At 37.7% G+C, this 17,374-nt stretch overlaps 1 protein-coding gene across 7 annotated transcripts in view; it reads right to left on the reverse strand.

Annotated features, from left to right (window-relative positions):
- Window positions 1-10,428: 10,428 nt before the first annotated feature.
- Window positions 10,429-17,374, reverse strand: part of LOC143033096 (uncharacterized) — a 70,976-nt gene continuing 64,030 nt past the window's right edge. For 6 of the 7 annotated variants that reach the window (XM_076198317.1, XM_076198323.1, XM_076198330.1 and 3 more), the window contains exons 4-6: window positions 13,136-13,222; window positions 12,884-13,003; window positions 10,429-11,970 (exon numbers count right to left, since the gene is read on the reverse strand). In XM_076198317.1, the coding sequence (XP_076054432.1) occupies window positions 11,416-11,970; window positions 12,884-13,003; window positions 13,136-13,222 (762 nt within the window). In that variant the 3' untranslated portion in view covers window positions 10,429-11,415. The remainder of the gene's footprint in view (window positions 11,971-12,883; window positions 13,004-13,135; window positions 13,223-17,374) is intronic. The other variant, XM_076198335.1, reaches the window with a different exon arrangement.

A 17,374-nucleotide genomic window follows, 5' to 3' on the forward strand; every position in this document is an offset into this window, starting at 1 on the left:
CAAGGTCAGGGGGGTCTAATTGAATAGAAGCTTCTTCCGACTCATCACAAAACAGGGATGGAATTACATCGTTAACATTTTCATCGACATATTCGTTAATTTGGACATCTGTCCGGTGCCTCATGCTAAGAGTGACTGCACACGCAGGAAATAGGGGAGGTCTTTTTCTAATCTAGTGGTGTTATTCTCAGCGGTGGGACATGACGAGAACCATGGCACTTGGTAACATCGCACCTCCAGCAAGGTCATTTCCTGCCAAGAGAGACGCCTTCTACAGGTAATTTATCCAGTACTCCTAACGTGAAATAGCCTGACGTGATAGGGGACAGTAAATATAACTGGCACAGGGTGATATGCGATCCCCCAGTTAAGCCCTTCGCTAGAACATAACTTCTGGTATAATATTGATCTAAGAAGGGGATAGCGTCTTTGGTAACCAAAGATAAGGTGGAGCCTATGTTTCTCAAAATCTTAATGGGAATGGGTACACTGGACTGAGTAAGAGCTACTGAACCAGAGGAACAAAATGGTTTGAATGTAGACAATGTAGCAGGGTGAGAACCAATTGTGGCAACAGAGGAAAGGGGATCCAATTGAACGTCCGGTTGCTCGGCCACATTGATAGAGAGAGGGGGATCCTGGGTGAGAGGGGCTCGTTTTTCTTTAGTTTGAGACAGTCACTAATATCATGACCTGTCCTTCGGAAGTATTTGCAAAAATTATTCCTCTCACCCGTAAGGATAGGTCTTCCTGTCTCACATACTATGGGCTTACCTGAAGTAGATTATGCAAGTCCTGTGGGCATCTGCGGTCCAGGTGGTGCAGTAGGAGATGCTGACGTAGGTGGAGGGGTGAATTTCTTAGTCCGGACTGACTGGCCAGGTTGGAACACGGGAGCAGAAGACCTGTAAGCTACACGTGGATTATTTAAACAATAGTGGTCGGCCACTGGGCCGGCGTCAGCCAGGGTACAAATATCTCTCTGGTCGAGGTAGACTCGTACTCTGGGTGTAAATTAGCGCGGATGTCTTCGACCAGAATCAGCTCAACGAGTCTGTCATGGTCTACATGAGCTGATTCACTTTCGATCCATCTTTAACAAAGGACCGGTTTTCGTCGAAGATATTCTACGTAGGTCTCATTGTTAGATTTCCTAAGGTTTCAAAACTGCTGGCGATAGGCCTCTGGGACAAGTTTGGTAACTTGTAAGGACATTGGACTCAACCAGATTATAGTCTTTCATCTGCTCTTCCGAAAGAGCGGTGAAGACATCCAATGCCTTACCGGTGAACGACTGATAGATGAGCTGAGGCCACTTATCAAATGGCTACCCATTGAGCCTCGCCATTTTCTCGAAAAGAGGAAAGAACTTATCCGGTTCTTCGTCATTGAACTTAGGAATACTACCTAAATGTTGGTCTATTCTAAACATGATAGTTATTAGCTTGAGCTCGCCCTTGTTTGAGGGTCTCTAGTTGTACCTAAAGTCTCCTGAATTCAACTTATAGGGCTAAATTACTGGGTGTATTAATTTCCTTAGAATTTCCCGGTGATGGGGTTAGAAATTCGTTTTCGATGAGGTGGTTGATGACCACCTCCCTCAGGGCGTCCTTTTGTAAGCCGGAGCAACCCTCTAATTGGAAGTGTTGAGCGAGCGCTAGCAATTTTTTTAGCTCCTCCAGTGCTTTGATTGAAGGGGCATCTAAAAGCTATTCTACACCGAACATGTTGAACTCAGGGTTTTGAGCATGCACACAAAGATGTAATTAACAATTGCTGAGCTAACTAGCTAATAAATCAATGACACATGAGAAACTTTTTCATAAGTGAAACATGAGGGATTAAGCACAATATGAGAAATGCAAGGATAAGAGTTAACTTGTCAATTGCATAAGCAACTTGCCTCAATGATGAAATATGTGTAGAGTTAACATTGGCACAATGGTTACATCACGAATGGGCCCCAACTTGTCATGTTCCCATCTACGAGTATCTCTTATACTCAAGGAGTGAAACCTACCTCAACTTAATACGGGGCAAAAAAGCGAAGACGCGTCAATAATTGCCTCTGTAACTCTTATTCAAATAGACGTATGGTCAACAATGCCTGTGTCATTGAAGATACTTAGTAATTTTGTTATGCTTCACTATCTTAAAGATTTCTCTTAATTCAATTAAGAACATAAGAATGAAGGAGACTGCAAAAGACCATAAGGCCTACAGTAGGCAGTTCCATGTCCATTACCACCTGTCATCCCCATCCATAAAGTTGTCTAATCGTTTCTTAAAACAACTGATAGTTTCAACGCTCAGTACATGGTTACTAGAGTTTGATATTTACCTCTGCACTTCTATTCATAACCATCCTAGCAATGAAATCTAATGCTCTGCTTTATTCCTGACACTAATGCACTGTTTCCTGGATTTAAGGTCAGGACTCATTAGAACTCCCAAGTCTCTCTCATACCTGGTTTTCTCTAAAAACGTGTTATCTAAGCTATATCTATTTTTGGGATTGTGTAGCCCTACGATAAACACACTGCACTTTGAGGTATTGAAGTTCATTTGCCATTTCACTGACCATGTGAACAATTTGTTAAGATCATCCTGCATAATTTTGGCGTCGTCTTCTGACCTAATTAGGTGTCTTATTTTAGTGTCGTCCACAAACTTACTAACATCACTATTAATCCCATTGTCCAAGTCATTTATGTACATAATGAGCAATAAGGGACCCAAAACTGAACCCTGCAGGACTCCACTAGAAACACTCCCCCACCTGGATTTTACACCATTTAGGGTGGCCCACTGTTTTCTGTCACTGATCCAAGCTCTAATCCATTGTAACCCTTTTCCTCCTATGCCATGGGCTTCAATTTTATGTAGTAGTCTCTGGTGGGGCACCTTGTCGAACACTTTGCTAAAGTCAAGGTAAATAATATCGTAACTATCATTGTTATCTGATGCCTTATATACTTTAGTGTAAAAGGATAGATTAGTCACTATGTTGCGTGTCACAAACCAAATCATGTTTTCGATGTGTTTTCTCCGAGTCTATTAATTATTACTGATTCAAGCATTTTACCTATAACTGATGTCAAACTGATTGGCCTGTAGTTGCATATAAACAATTTATCTCCCTTTTTGATAACAGGAACATTTGGCTGCCCCCAAACAATAGGCACAAAACCTGTGTCTATAGACTTATTAAATATTTCTGTTAACTAGTCACAGATTTCAAATTTACACTCTTTAAGCACTCGGAAAAAACAAATTCTGGACCCAGAGATTTTGTAGCTTTAAGCCTTTCAATCTGCTTGACTACTTCTACCTTACTAATGCTATTAGTCTATTTTCTTCATCCCCACTGAAAATTGGATCGCAATCAGGTATCTAACTTCCCTTAGTAAACACAGAGAAACTATTTGTTAAATGCCTCACATTTTTTTCTCTGATTCTATCATGACATTTTTGTCATTTTGAATTGGGCTTATCCTTTCCTTATTTTTTGTTCTGCAAAGATGAAAGCCCTTTGGGTTGGATCTCGCTTGTCTGGCAACCTTAATTTCATAGTTATGTTTCACTGTGCACGTATTCTTTTCAACAAGTTTTGCCATATCATTATATTTGGATCTGAGGGTCGACCTAGGATGAGATGGATGGAGTAAAAGGGGCATTGGGAAAGAAGGGAATGTCTGTTGAGGAAGGACAGGAGAAGACAGAAGATAGGGGTGAATGGAGAACTGTTGTGTATGGATGATGCTGGGATGCATCAGGGGGAGTGGGTGGGGGATGAGGGAGTATGAGAAATAAATTGATGCAGCCTGAAGGGATTTCTCCCTGTCTTCTCGTTTTCTGCATGTGGGGACAGAGGGGGGGGTTGCCAATTTAATGAAGTGACCTTGCTGTGGATGTACTGTGTCTTGCAGCACTGCTTCTGACCCAGGGCAGTGGACAAGTTGCAGAGATGACCCAGGATCATCCAGGAGGTGCCAAGATAAGAGGGAGGAAAGAGGGTAGAGGGGAGTGGAGTATGTAGGGGAGTGGTTTCTATGCCTTTGTTTTTTGGCTACCTCCCTTGTAAGGGGGAAAAAGCCTTTGGTATATGTATGGAAAAACTTGAAAATTCAAAGTGCTCCAGTCCTATCCAAACTAATGATGGTAACAGTGAATCAATTCCTGAACTTTATGATGGTAAAGGAATTGTAATGGCACTGTATATGGATGTAGGATACACTGGCAGTCTCATCCCCAACCCCTCTCCATAATAAAAGATCATCTCAAAAATTCAGATTACTCCAATCCCATCCAAATTGACAACAGTGAGAGTGAGCCCACCCACAAACTTTAAAATAGTAAAGGAATTGTTGTAGCATCTTGTGCTTGGGAATGGGCAGAAATTAAATCTGATGTCCAATGTCCCTCCTGCATGCATTAGCTGAAAGTGCCCAGTTTATTGGGAAGGATGAAATTATTGTTGGGTAATGATTAGAATACTTGAATACCTGAATATATTCAGATTTAGTTGCTGTTTTACTCTTGACATTAATTCTTATGTAGGATTTAAACCCAAGAAGCACCATGAGGTGGTGGGACAGCAGCTGGTCTTCCTCTTCCAAAAGCTGTCAAAGTCCCAACTTGTGACATTGCTAGCCTCTTTTTATGAGGGAGACAAAGTGAAGAGAGTTGCAAGGTCTCAAAATGAGATTCATAGCAGGTACCAGGCACCTGGCTATGAACACTTATCACCACTCTGGGTTAGTAATAGAATACATTGTTGGTTTGAGTAGTTCTGACAGTGACTAATTATAATATCAGTATCAGTTGCTATGTCATACTTAGCATAAAGTTCTTTGATGGGAGCCGATTCCAGGGGGGACCACAAGGAGATAGTTAAGCCACATTTAGCTATACTCCTGGAAGGAAAGTCTGGAGAAAGGCCTTGCAACTCCTATTTAAGACAAATAAAATACATCCCCTACCATAAAGGAGACTACAAAATACATACATACACATACATATACCAAGGCTTTTTCCCCCTTACAAGGGAGGTAGCCAAAAAGGAAAAGGCATAAAAACATTCCCACCCATTCCATCCCTGAATACACTCCACACCCCTCCACCCTCCCTCTTATCTTAACACCTCCTGGATGATGGGTCATCCCTGCACCTTGTCCACTGCCCTGGGTCAGAAGCAGTGTTGCAAGACACAGCACAGTGTCATCGCAAACAACAGCTGGCTTACCTCCCACTTTTCTCCATTTTCTTTAAGCATCTCCAATCCCTGACCCACTACCCTTGCATTTACCTCTCGCACTACCCCACCCATGTATAAGTTGAACAGCCAGGGTGACATAACGCATCCTTGATGAAGTCCCACCTTTACCTCGAGCCACTCACTCTCTCCATTTCTAATCCTGACACAGGCTCTACTACTCTCATAAAAACTCTTGACAGCTCCTAGAAGCTTTCCTCCTATCCCATATATCTGCATAACCTCCCACAGTGCCTTTCTGTCTACCCTATCATAAGCCTTTTCCAGATCCATAAAAGCCCAAAAAACATCCTTCTCCTTTCCAATAGCTTTCTCACATATCTGTCTTACCACAAAGATCTGATCTACACAACCTCTACCCGTCCTAAATCCACACTGTTCCTCACCAATTACTCCGTTCCTCTCTTAATCCTTTCAATCAAGATCCTCCCATAAGCCTTCCCAACTACACTTAACAAGCTAATCCCTCTGAAACTACTACATTCACACTTGTCCCCCTTTCCCTTGTAAAGTGGAACTATACAGGCACTCCTCCAGTACTCTCCCCTCTCTCCAGCAAACATTAAATAATCTCACCAGCCAGTCCACCATCACTGTACCTCCTTTTTTTAGACATTCTGCATGGCATCCATCCAGACCAGGTGCCTTACCTGCTTTCATCATCTTAACAACTGCCTTCACTTCATCCTTCCTCATTTCTCCTCCATTTTCCTCACTCATCACAGTAATTTTCTTAGCATTTCCCACTGTAGCTATCTTTCCCTCCCTATCCTCCTTCACATTTAGCAACTCCCTAGAATATTCTGCCCATCTTCCCCTTACTGCCTTCTCTTCCATTATCATCTCTCCATCTTCACCTTTCACCTTTTCCTCTCTACTTGATTCGCATCCTCTTCCTCTCTTGATTTCTTTCTTTGCCTCCTTTACCTTTTGCTTTACTTCTCTTTTCTTTTCTTTGTACCTCTCATATGACTCCCTCATCCTATTTTGTAACCAATCTGTGAAAGCTCGCTTCTTCTCTTCCACAACCTTCTTTGTTTCCTCATCCCACCATTCACTACCCTTCCTTATATTTCCTCCTGTCCTTCTTGTTCCACACACCATCCTTGCACACTTTGTGACTCCCTCCTTGAACCATCCCCATTCCTCCTCCACACCTAGCTCTACTCTATCCTTCACTCCCACTCCTCCTTCAGCCTCTTCTTGTACTCCTTCTCCTTTTCATTGAAAGAGTTCACTCTAAGCACCTCCCTACCTTTTGTCCCTTTCCTCTTTCTCCATCTATCCTCCACTCTCAACTTACCTTCCACCAGTCGTAGTATAAAAGTGTCATCATTTCTCTATGAACAGAGTTTTCCTCTATCATAGACAAAATTATATGTGGCTCTGGTCCGTAGGGGCGCCCCATATAGACCCTAAAGTATCAACTGCATGCTACTTTGCCACAATAACAAGCAGCCAATACCCCAGACTACAAAATGATACATTTAATGTCTCCAACCTCAGAATTAATTGACAAAGGAATAAATAAAAAAAATTATATTAATTTTGTACATTTATTCAAGAAAGCTGTGGCATTGAAGTCTTTATGAGGTGAGCAATAATGCCATAAACAATTTCAAGAACCTACCATGGAGTATTTCACTTTGATATGGAGCTTGAATAAACCTGTTATTTGCAAAATACCTGCATAACTCCTTAATGCAGGCTGGTCTTTAGTTTCCTAATTAATACCACATGTAAACTTGAGACTCAGCTTGCTTTCCTATGAAATCACTGGTGTTTTCAGGCATAGTTCCTCAACTTTGATAAGGGGCTAAAAGATGTGCTGCCACTACACTAAGCCTACCAGTTTATACACACACTGCCTGACATGGCCTCTGTTGAGGCACATGTGGTGTACACATGACATAGGACTGCAGAAAGGAGCTCATGGGTGCTGGGATTGCACATGCAAGGAGATAGAGGGTAGGTTGCACCATCACATGCTAAATATATTGTATGATCCATACATGGAAATAGAAAATACAAAATTAAAGTTTTTAACTGACTAAATTCAATAACATACAATTACTCCTAGCTACACTAAATATAATGAAAGAGATACTGGAATAATTGATTGTTAACTTGAGTTTCTTATGAAGTAAGAACTTGCACTTCACACATATGCCAGAAGCACTAAAATTAACAAATAAGCAATGTTGTGCTTGGTTACTTTTCATCCAAACAATGGCATAAAAGTTTTATTGTAATACTGAGCTTTGCACAATGTTTGGCATTTCATTACCAACCTAAACCAAAACATCACAACTATTCATGTATAAGGGTAATTATTTGTCCAATGTGTCTTCACACTTATCTTGGCCCCATTCTTCCTGGTACAGGATATGCAACCTAGTTAGTAAAGCTATTAGCAGACAACACTGCACAAGCAACAATCAGACCTTGGCTTTCATACATGATGTAAAGTTCTTAATAAACTCAAATCAATACCACAATAAGAAAGTACTATAAAGCATGGTTATCAAATATCATGATACATTACTTGAGACTTTAACTTTCACATGAGTTTAGAAAGACTTACTTCCATTCAGCAGCACCAATTTAATCATGTATCAACCAGTCTAAAGATGGAGTAATTTTCCTGGTCAACGACTTACAAAAAATCTGGATTGTGCACATCAATATGCGTGATATAAATTAATACATGCTTTCTCCATGAAACTTCCAATGAAAATATTCAGATACCTATGTTAATATCATAGTGGTTATACAAAAATCTAAATGGTTAACATAAATATTTGTGACCTGAAACATGACTCAGCTATTTCACAAGAACTCTATCAAAATAATGGAAATTATCAAAAAGTTTCAAATTATTTTACAAAAATGTTACTTAAAGCTGCAACTTGAATCTGGACTTAACCTGGAAACCTGTACATCTTTATTGATAAAATGAACTCGCAGGAATGTAAATGATACATTAGTTTTTAGTATGGTGAAAGATATACATATTTCACTATCTTATATATAAAACTGGGACCAAAGACAAGTACCTGCAAATGGTGGTCCTGCAAGCTGGATGTCTGAAAGAATCATCTTCCTGCTGTCTACAATTCTGAACACACCACCTTCAGGTAGAGGTGCAGCCCCAAGAGGCTGACAGTTTTTGGACTGGGCCCAAGATCTACATGAATTTCAACTGTATCTCCTCCACCTTTTCACATAAGCAGATCTGACAGCTGCCAATTTCTCTCCTACTTATGTTCTCTCCTACTTATGGTAACATAGAAACTGTCCCATACTTATACAACACAGACAAATTCAAAGCTTCTTCCCACAAGATATATATGTTGATGTCTGAGGAATGTTGCCAGCCACTATGGAGCCAAGTTCCCAGTCAGTGAAGCTCACGGCATCAATTATTATGTATAAAACTGTTTCATGTACAGTTTTATTCTCAAACTGCTGATACAACAAAAAAAACTTGCAGTCACAGACTTATTTTTTCATTCTTTTGCTGCTTTTCTTCACATTTAACCACTAAATAATAAACACAGGTGCCAAGACAATTTCTGCAATAGCAAAGGTTAGACTGGACATTAGGCTATGAATTTCTATTTGCTGAAAAATCTTTCAATCATTCTATAAAAAAAATTCTTTAATCAGTCCAAGACTGCAAGAGTTTCCTGTATTTTTGTTCAGTGAGTATTGAAAACTTTAGAGATCAAATTTTAATTTGCAAAGGAAGCTGTCAGAGATCAAATTTCAAGTAACCACACTTTGATGAGTATCTGGCAAATTGCACATAACAATAGTGACCTGAAACAAAATTGAAATATGACTAGAAGCCAGCCAAACTGGCTAAAGCAGCACACTGCTACATATTTTAAAGAACCAGCTGGAAATGCCAACACCTTCATAAATAAGGCCACCTTTGAAACTAACGAAAACACTCACAAAGGTTATTTTCAATGCTGGGGTGTGTGCTCCTGTGCAATGAAGACAAGATACTATTGGCTATGACTTAAATTACAAATATCAGTGTCACTAGTGGCCCAAATGCCTTTGGGAAGATGTATCTTCCCACATAAACTAAAACTTATTTCCAATGTGATATTCATTCCTCCTAATGATAAGGTGAATGATGCAGATACAATAAATGAAGACATTAACCCCTTCCATACAATGATGCCTACGTAGGTGTCATGAGGCCCATGTGGGTATACAAGGATGCTGGTGTTGGCATCTTGATTATATTTATCTTATAGTTGTAGCTGAGTGATCCCCAAATTCTGCGAATTGGCTTGATCACATTTTCTGTTTATTATTACTCAGTGAAAGAGAATGAGTAATAAATTCAGTGACTTTATATTTTATAACGCGAATATTGCGATGCATCAATCATCATACCTCAGGCATCTGATGCTGCACATGAGAATTTGACTTGTATTGAAGAGGTTAATCAAGAAAATAAAAGTCAAATGAGAAAAAAATGTGAAATGAAAAATAAAGGCAAATGAAAAAAAGTGTCATATGAGAAAAAAAGAATACATATACCAAATGGTCCTTTCCCTCTCATAAAGGGGAACACTTTGTATAGTAATATACAAAAGGGGAGTGACTACTGTATATGAAACATATTTACAAAGAATGATATAAATTATACAAGTGCACATGAAGACATGTGATTAATGAGTGAAATTAAATAAAAATATACAAGATTTATGCATAAAAACTAAAACTACAATATGCACATGAATGTATTACAAACTCCAAATATATAGGTATTCAACTATGACTTGAACAAATTTCTATCAATGTTAGAAAATGTGATGATGAATCCAGAATATATTAGCAGCAGACACTAAGCCATACCAGTAAGATTACTTTGGCACAATAATGATGATGATATGAAAAGAGGAAGAGCCTAAATTGATAAGTACTAAGATTTGAAATAAAATTCACAAAGTAAGTTGGATTTCTTGAAGAAAGAAGTGTATCTATTCTGGTTTGGGTTATGCAATAGAAAATAAATGAACATCAATTGAAATTACAGACAACTTGTTTGTTTACTTACATCAACAGCAAAAGGGAAAGAGAACATGGCTATTTTTCCATTAAAGGAAATTAAAAAAAAAAAAATACTTACATTTTGTGACCACAAGAAAAATAAAAATGAACAAGAATGATGATATGGGAATAAGATAAGAATGACTAATTTTCTAAATCTTGATATTTGGTATTATCTGTTATAGTCATGTCCTACTTACCCCTTGGCTGTTTCTTGCCACTAACAGCTACTTCCCACAGAAAGTAAGAGGTAAACTGTATAACCAGCATACACATGGTCCACCATTCACTACCCTGGTATACCAGGTCCAGCGTTTTTCTCCTTGTGTACTTGATAGAAAAATTGCCTTGGACTTTGTACTTCTACTGAACTATGAATCAACTGTGTAATTATTTTATAACACTTTTGCTAACAAACTTAAAAATAAACTTTTGTATCAAAATGAAGTGAAAGAAAATATATATCAAAGGAATTTTTTCCTACTCTGCTATATATTCCATATACTGTATGATAACATAATAATCTATCATTTACATTCAACTTCACATAAGTCTTTAATTCCTTTCATAATCTATTTTTCCACTCTAGTTCTGATTTTAATACTATAATTCTCAATAAATCCAGATTCTTGGTTAAAGTAGCTGCTTTTCATAGCACTGTGCGTGGATATGTTTATCGACTTTACAAATTGTGACCCTGGTCTATTATGATAATGTTTAAAACTACAAGCAGATGACACGATGGTTCTACACAATTCCATACAAATGTTGCATACAAAGGTTGCATACAAATATCTGTCACAAAACTCTTATTCAGACCAACGCTGAGGACCGTAAAAATATGATATTGTCAAAATGGATGGTACAATCATTTCACTGATGATTACAATTGTGTAATCTTTTACCTTTACATTTTTTTACCCAAAAACTAGTGGACTACCTAAATCTTTAATAACCCCCTAAGGAAAATAGAAGAGAAAAGAAAGAACAAATAAATTAACGAGTAAAAGAAAAGAAAAGAAAAAAAGTCCCTTTAAAATACATGTTTTCCTTGACAATAAATTATTCTATTCCAGAACTGTTGAATCACTTACTCCTTCTGGATCTTGTTTGTCCTCCCAATCCCCTCCTTCTACTTCTCTTGTTCCTCCAACTTCACTTCTCATTGGCACTTGAACAAGGGTCTTCTCATAAATGGGATTTTGAAAAGTATCAAACTTGCGCCCTAAGCCTAAACGAACTGGAAATTTCTTCCTATAAATTAGTATGGTGATGGTGATCAAAATGATGATGAAGAGAAGACCTGTGCTTCCTATAATAATGTAAAGAGTAAAGGGATCTTTGATTTTCAAGTTAAGTAAGTCAGCTAAGGTGGGTGTGGTATCAATATTTGAGCTATTGGCATTCATCCAAATTTCATCATCCATTGAAACCTCACTTTCACTTTCTGAATGGTTTCCTTTGTGGATGAACTCATTACCATAGTCATCATAACTGCTGCTAATTTCTGAATCTTTGTAGACAGTATCACCATAGTCTTGTGTTGTATAGTCAAAATCTCCTTCACTTCCACTCCCTTCCTCTGCAGAAATTATGAGTGGAGAGTCATATGTATCAGTAACCTGCAAAAGAGTTTTGATGAAATGAGAAAATAGAATACAACTGAAATGAACATCTAAAAGTAACATAATTCTATGTATGGAAAACAGAAAAAAGTCTACTGTACCAAAAATGGAAAGAATTGTGGTTATTACATGGCTGACATATAACATGTAAAGGATACCTAATCACATACACACACTAAATTCACTGATGTCACTACACTGGAGTAGACCAAGAAAATGATGGGTGCATAAGATGAATAAAGCCACATTTATATATCAGTGTTTAGAGCCATGAAAAATGTGGACATACTTGATAAAATTTCTTCAGTGTGGGAACAAAGGAAAATCAGAACCATGAAATGAAACTAAAATAAACTAGATGTTTTATGGACATTAAAAGATACAGTTTTCTGTATACTCGTAGTATTATTGATTCATAGAATAGTTTGGATGAAGTAATAATACTGTCAAATAATCTAAAACAATTTAAGGTAAGAAGTGACCACTGGCAATGTAGTCAGGACCATTCAATTATAGGTCTTATCCTGTATCAAACAACTATGTTAATCCAACTAGGTGGGACCAATATCAGGTACCTGCATGTGGTAGTCCTGCAAGTTCAACAGTGAAGCTGCCCATTTTCAAACTTATCAACCCTTTCACCTCCATCAGGTGCAGCCCTATGAAGTGAATCTAAAGGCAACGATTGATTGATTTGAAATGCAACTAGGCATTATTTTTCAAACTTAATATACAATACTTCACATTATCTTTTCACCCATTTCCTAGTATAAAACATAATATAGATAACTATAGAACCCTAATCAGGAAATTAGTATTCTTGGAAAACTTTATGCTAAAATAAAGAAAAACTTCTGTAACTCAAAATTGTTTCATTTCAAGAATTTGCTCTTTGCACTGTTCAACATACCTCTTTCTCTGGGGGCATCAAGGAAGGCACCAAAGACGAGTTGATGGAAACCACAGTATCATTGTCTTCTACACCAGTTATCTTTTCATCCACAGGGGCATCTGCCATAACCTGCTTTTCCTATGGAACAAATATTACCACTCAATAGAATAAGCAAAGAGGGATGTTTTCTGAATGTCAGCTGTACATCTTACTTTTCCTTCCAAAATATCATTTGCCATAATTTATTCCAACCATTTTGATAAACTCCACCTGTCTCCTTAATGGATGTGATTTGAGGGTGGTGAGGAAAAGAGAGCTTAAGACCATTCCAAGCTCCGTCCCTTCTTCCCTCCCATTCTTCAATCAAGCAGCAGGATGAGAACAGGGAATGGAGCCAAACTATCACATTTTTTTAATAGAGTTGCAACAAACACTTTTATGGGTTTATGCAACACAATTAATTGTATTATAGTCATTACATTCAATGCTTCCTTTTTAGGATAACCATTAAGTCGTTCAATGATTTCTTCAATTCAGTGACTTGCTTTATAGAACCTGTTCTGTTAAGTTATAACCCTTTCAAACCAGTGGCTTGCTGTTTAACTTAATTCTGGCTATTTGTCACACAACTGCCATGCAACTGGTAAAAACTGGTTCCCTGGGTGTTAAAGTGGGGCACATACTTATCTTGTCCTTCCAAATCTTTAATTTCTCACAATGTATGTTTCCTACATGCTCATCAACATTCATTCACTACCTAGTAAATGTACACCTAAAGTATATACCACTATTCATTAGGTTGCAAAATGTATGTGTGTGTGTATATGTCTATATCTATATATCTATATATATATACATATATACATACATACATATATACCCATGGCTTTATCTCCCTTACAAGGTAGGTAGCAAAAAAATAATGGGATAAAGTCCACTCCCACTCATTCCATCCCCACATACTCCACTCTCAATCACCTCACTCCCTCCTTCTTATCTTGGCTCCTCCTGGATGATGGGTCATTCCTGCATCTCACTCACTTCCCTGGGTCAGAGGCAATGTAGTAAGACACAGCAAGGTCACTTTGTTTAATCGGTAACCCCCCCCTCTCCATCCTCTCATGTAGAAAAAGAGAAAACGGGGAGAAATCCCTTCAGGGTGCACCAAAAATATCATTCATACTCCTCCCCCATCCCCCACACTCTCCCTTTAATGCATCTTAACATCACACATGCACAACCGTTCTCCACTCACCCCTATCTTCTGTCTTCTCCCTTCCTTACTCAACATTCCCCTCTTTCCCAATGCCCCTTTTACCCCATCCATCCATCTCATCCTTGGAAGCTTCCTCATGTTCACTCCTTCCACACCTCTTTTACTAATCTTTCTTCACTCATTCTTTCCATGTGTCCAAACCATCCCAATATTCTTTTATCAACCCTATCTCCCAACTCCCTTTCCACTCCCACTCTCCTTCTCACCTCCTCATTTCTCACTGTATCCAGTCTAATTACCCCTACCATACTTCTCAGGCATTTCATCTCAAATACATTCAAACTCTTCCTCTCTTATGTTCCATGTTTCTGCCCCATACAGAGCTATCAGCACAATCACTCCTTCATACAATATCCTCTTAGCATCCATTCTCAAATGTCTATTTCTCATTACACTTTTTAATCCCCCAAGGCATTTACTTGCTTCTCTCAATCTACAAAATATCTCTGCCTCCACTCCTCCCTTTCCCACAACATTCACACCCAAGTATCTAAAGCTATCCATTTCCTCCAGTCTCTCTCCTTTGATACTCACTTCCAATTTGTTGTCACATTTTCTCCTTGTACATCCCATCACCTTACTTTTACCAATATTTATCTTCAACTTCCTTCTTTCCCACACCTTCCCAAACTCTGTCACTAACTTCCTTAATCCCTCCTCTGATCATGCTACAAGTGCACTGTTGTCAGCAAACAACAACTGGCCTATCTCCCATTTTTCTCCAATTTCTTTAACCATCTCCAATCCCCAGCCCATTACCCTTGCATTCATTTACTTCTCACACCACCCCATCCATGTATAAGTTGAACAGCCAAGGCGACATAACACACCCCAGGTGAAGTCCCACCTGTACCTCAAACCACTCACTCTCTCCATTTCTAATTCTAACAAAAGATCTGCTACATTTGTAAAAACAATAGACTGCTCTTAACAGCTTTCCTCCTATCCTACATATCTGCAATACCTCCCACGGTGCCTTCCCATCTACCATGTCATAAACCTTTTCCATACATACACATACCAAAGGCCCCTTTTCCCCCTTATAAGGGAGGTAGCCAAAAAACAAAGGCATAAAAATCACTCCCACCTACTCCATCCCTATCACACTCCACTCCCCTCCACCCTCTTCCCTCCCTCCTATCTTGGCACTTCTGGATGATGGGTCATCCCTGCATCTTGTCCACTGCCCTGGGTCAGAGGCAGTGTCACAAGACACAGTGCATCCACAGCAAGGCCACTTCATTAAATCGTCCCCTCATGCAAGAAAGAAGATGGGGAGAAATCCATTTGGGCTGCATCAAATTTTTCTCACACATACTCCCTCACTACCCTAGCATTAAGATCTCCCAATACCATTATACTGACATTTCTCCCTAAACCCTCTATGCACTCATTTAAATCTATCCAAAAAGCCTCCCTTTCTTCTACACTCTTCTCACTACCAGACCCATATGTGGTTACAAAAACCCACATCTCCTTTCCCAGTTTCACCTTCATCCACATTAACCTTGAAGAAACCTTCTACTCCACCACACATTTACCTATCTCTTCACTTACTAGTATATCCACCTCTTCTCTCACCTCATCCTCTCTTCATGCTTTACACCCTACCAACTACAATTCTATGCTCAAACCCGCCCTTCCCTTTCAACTTGTTTTAACTCAGTGCCAACACATCCATCTTCTTCCTACAAACCATCTCATCTGTACCACATCCACACACATTAAAAGACCCAAACCTTAGGGTTCTGGTTAGAAACCTCCTCCCAGACCCTCTTATGCCTTAGCTTTTTTTTAGGAATGTCCCCTTTGGGGCTACAGAGAGTAGGATACCTAGTCCTACCCCCCATCCCATTTTTGTTGCCTTTTACAACTCAAGTGGGAACACTCAGTGTCATTATTCTTCTCCCTCACCACAGAGTTTGGCAAAAAAAAGGAAATGAATGTTCAGAGAAGTGGTACAGGAGAGTATTAAGAGTAGTGGGGACAGCATAATGGAGGGACAGTCGCAGCATAATAAAATATCATTGTTTCTCTATGAATAGAGATTTCCACTATCACACACAAAATGATGTGTGGCTCTGGTCTATACGGGTACCCTATATAGGCCCTAAAGTATTAGCTGCATGTTACTGAGCAGCTTTTAACCCCACAATAACATGCAACCAATACCCCAGATGGGGTATATATTATATATATATATATATATATATATATATATATATATATATATATATATATATATATATATATATATATATATATTGAGACATTCTGACAGGTTGACGTAAGCGGAATAAGAAACACAGGAGTCTTAGTCTTGAGTTTATTCCTGACTAGTTTTGCAGGTATTCTTTTTCAAAGGAATAGGTTTACAAACGGGCATAGGGCATTATATACATGGGGTGGACCTCACCACCTCCCCGAGTTACCATAGTTGGTGATGAGTGTGAACATTACATTGTGGCTAACGTAACAATGATGAAATTTTACAATTAAATATGATAACACTAATAACAAAGAAATTATTAATAGTAATTGTAACAATAGTAATGATAACAATGATGATAAAAATGAAAATTTAAATATTTAAATAATAATAGTAACAATAATAACAAAAATGATAATAAAATAGAAGTAATAATAATAATGATAATAATAACAATAAAATAAAAGTAATAATAATAATAATAGTAATGATAAAAATAAAAATATAATACTAATAAATAAATTATTAATAGTAATTATAACAATAATAGTGATAACAATGATAATAAAAACGAAAATTAAATATTTAAATAATAATAGTAACAATAATAATAACAATTGTTATTATTATTTATTGTTACTATTATTATTTAGATATTTAATTTTTCGTTTTTATTATCATTGTTATCACTTTTATTGTTATAATTACTATTAATAATTTCTTTATTAGTATTATCATATTTTTATTTTTATTATTATCATTACTTTTATTTTATTATTATCATTATTATTATTATTACTTCTATTTTATTGTTATTGTCATTTTTGTTATTATTATTACTATTATTTAAATATTTAAAAAAATAATAATTTTTATCATCATTGTTATCATAACTATTGTTACAATTACTATTAATAATTTCTTTGTTATTAGTGTTATCATATTTAATTGTAAAATTTCATCATTGTTACGTTAGCCACAATGTAATGTTCACACTCGTCACCAACTATGGTAACTCGGGGAG

The sequence above is a fragment of the Oratosquilla oratoria genome, chromosome 1, assembly GCF_046742065.1.
Source record: "Oratosquilla oratoria isolate Oo_2021 chromosome 1, ASM4674206v1, whole genome shotgun sequence".
Taxonomy (NCBI): Eukaryota; Metazoa; Arthropoda; class Malacostraca; order Stomatopoda; family Squillidae; genus Oratosquilla; species Oratosquilla oratoria.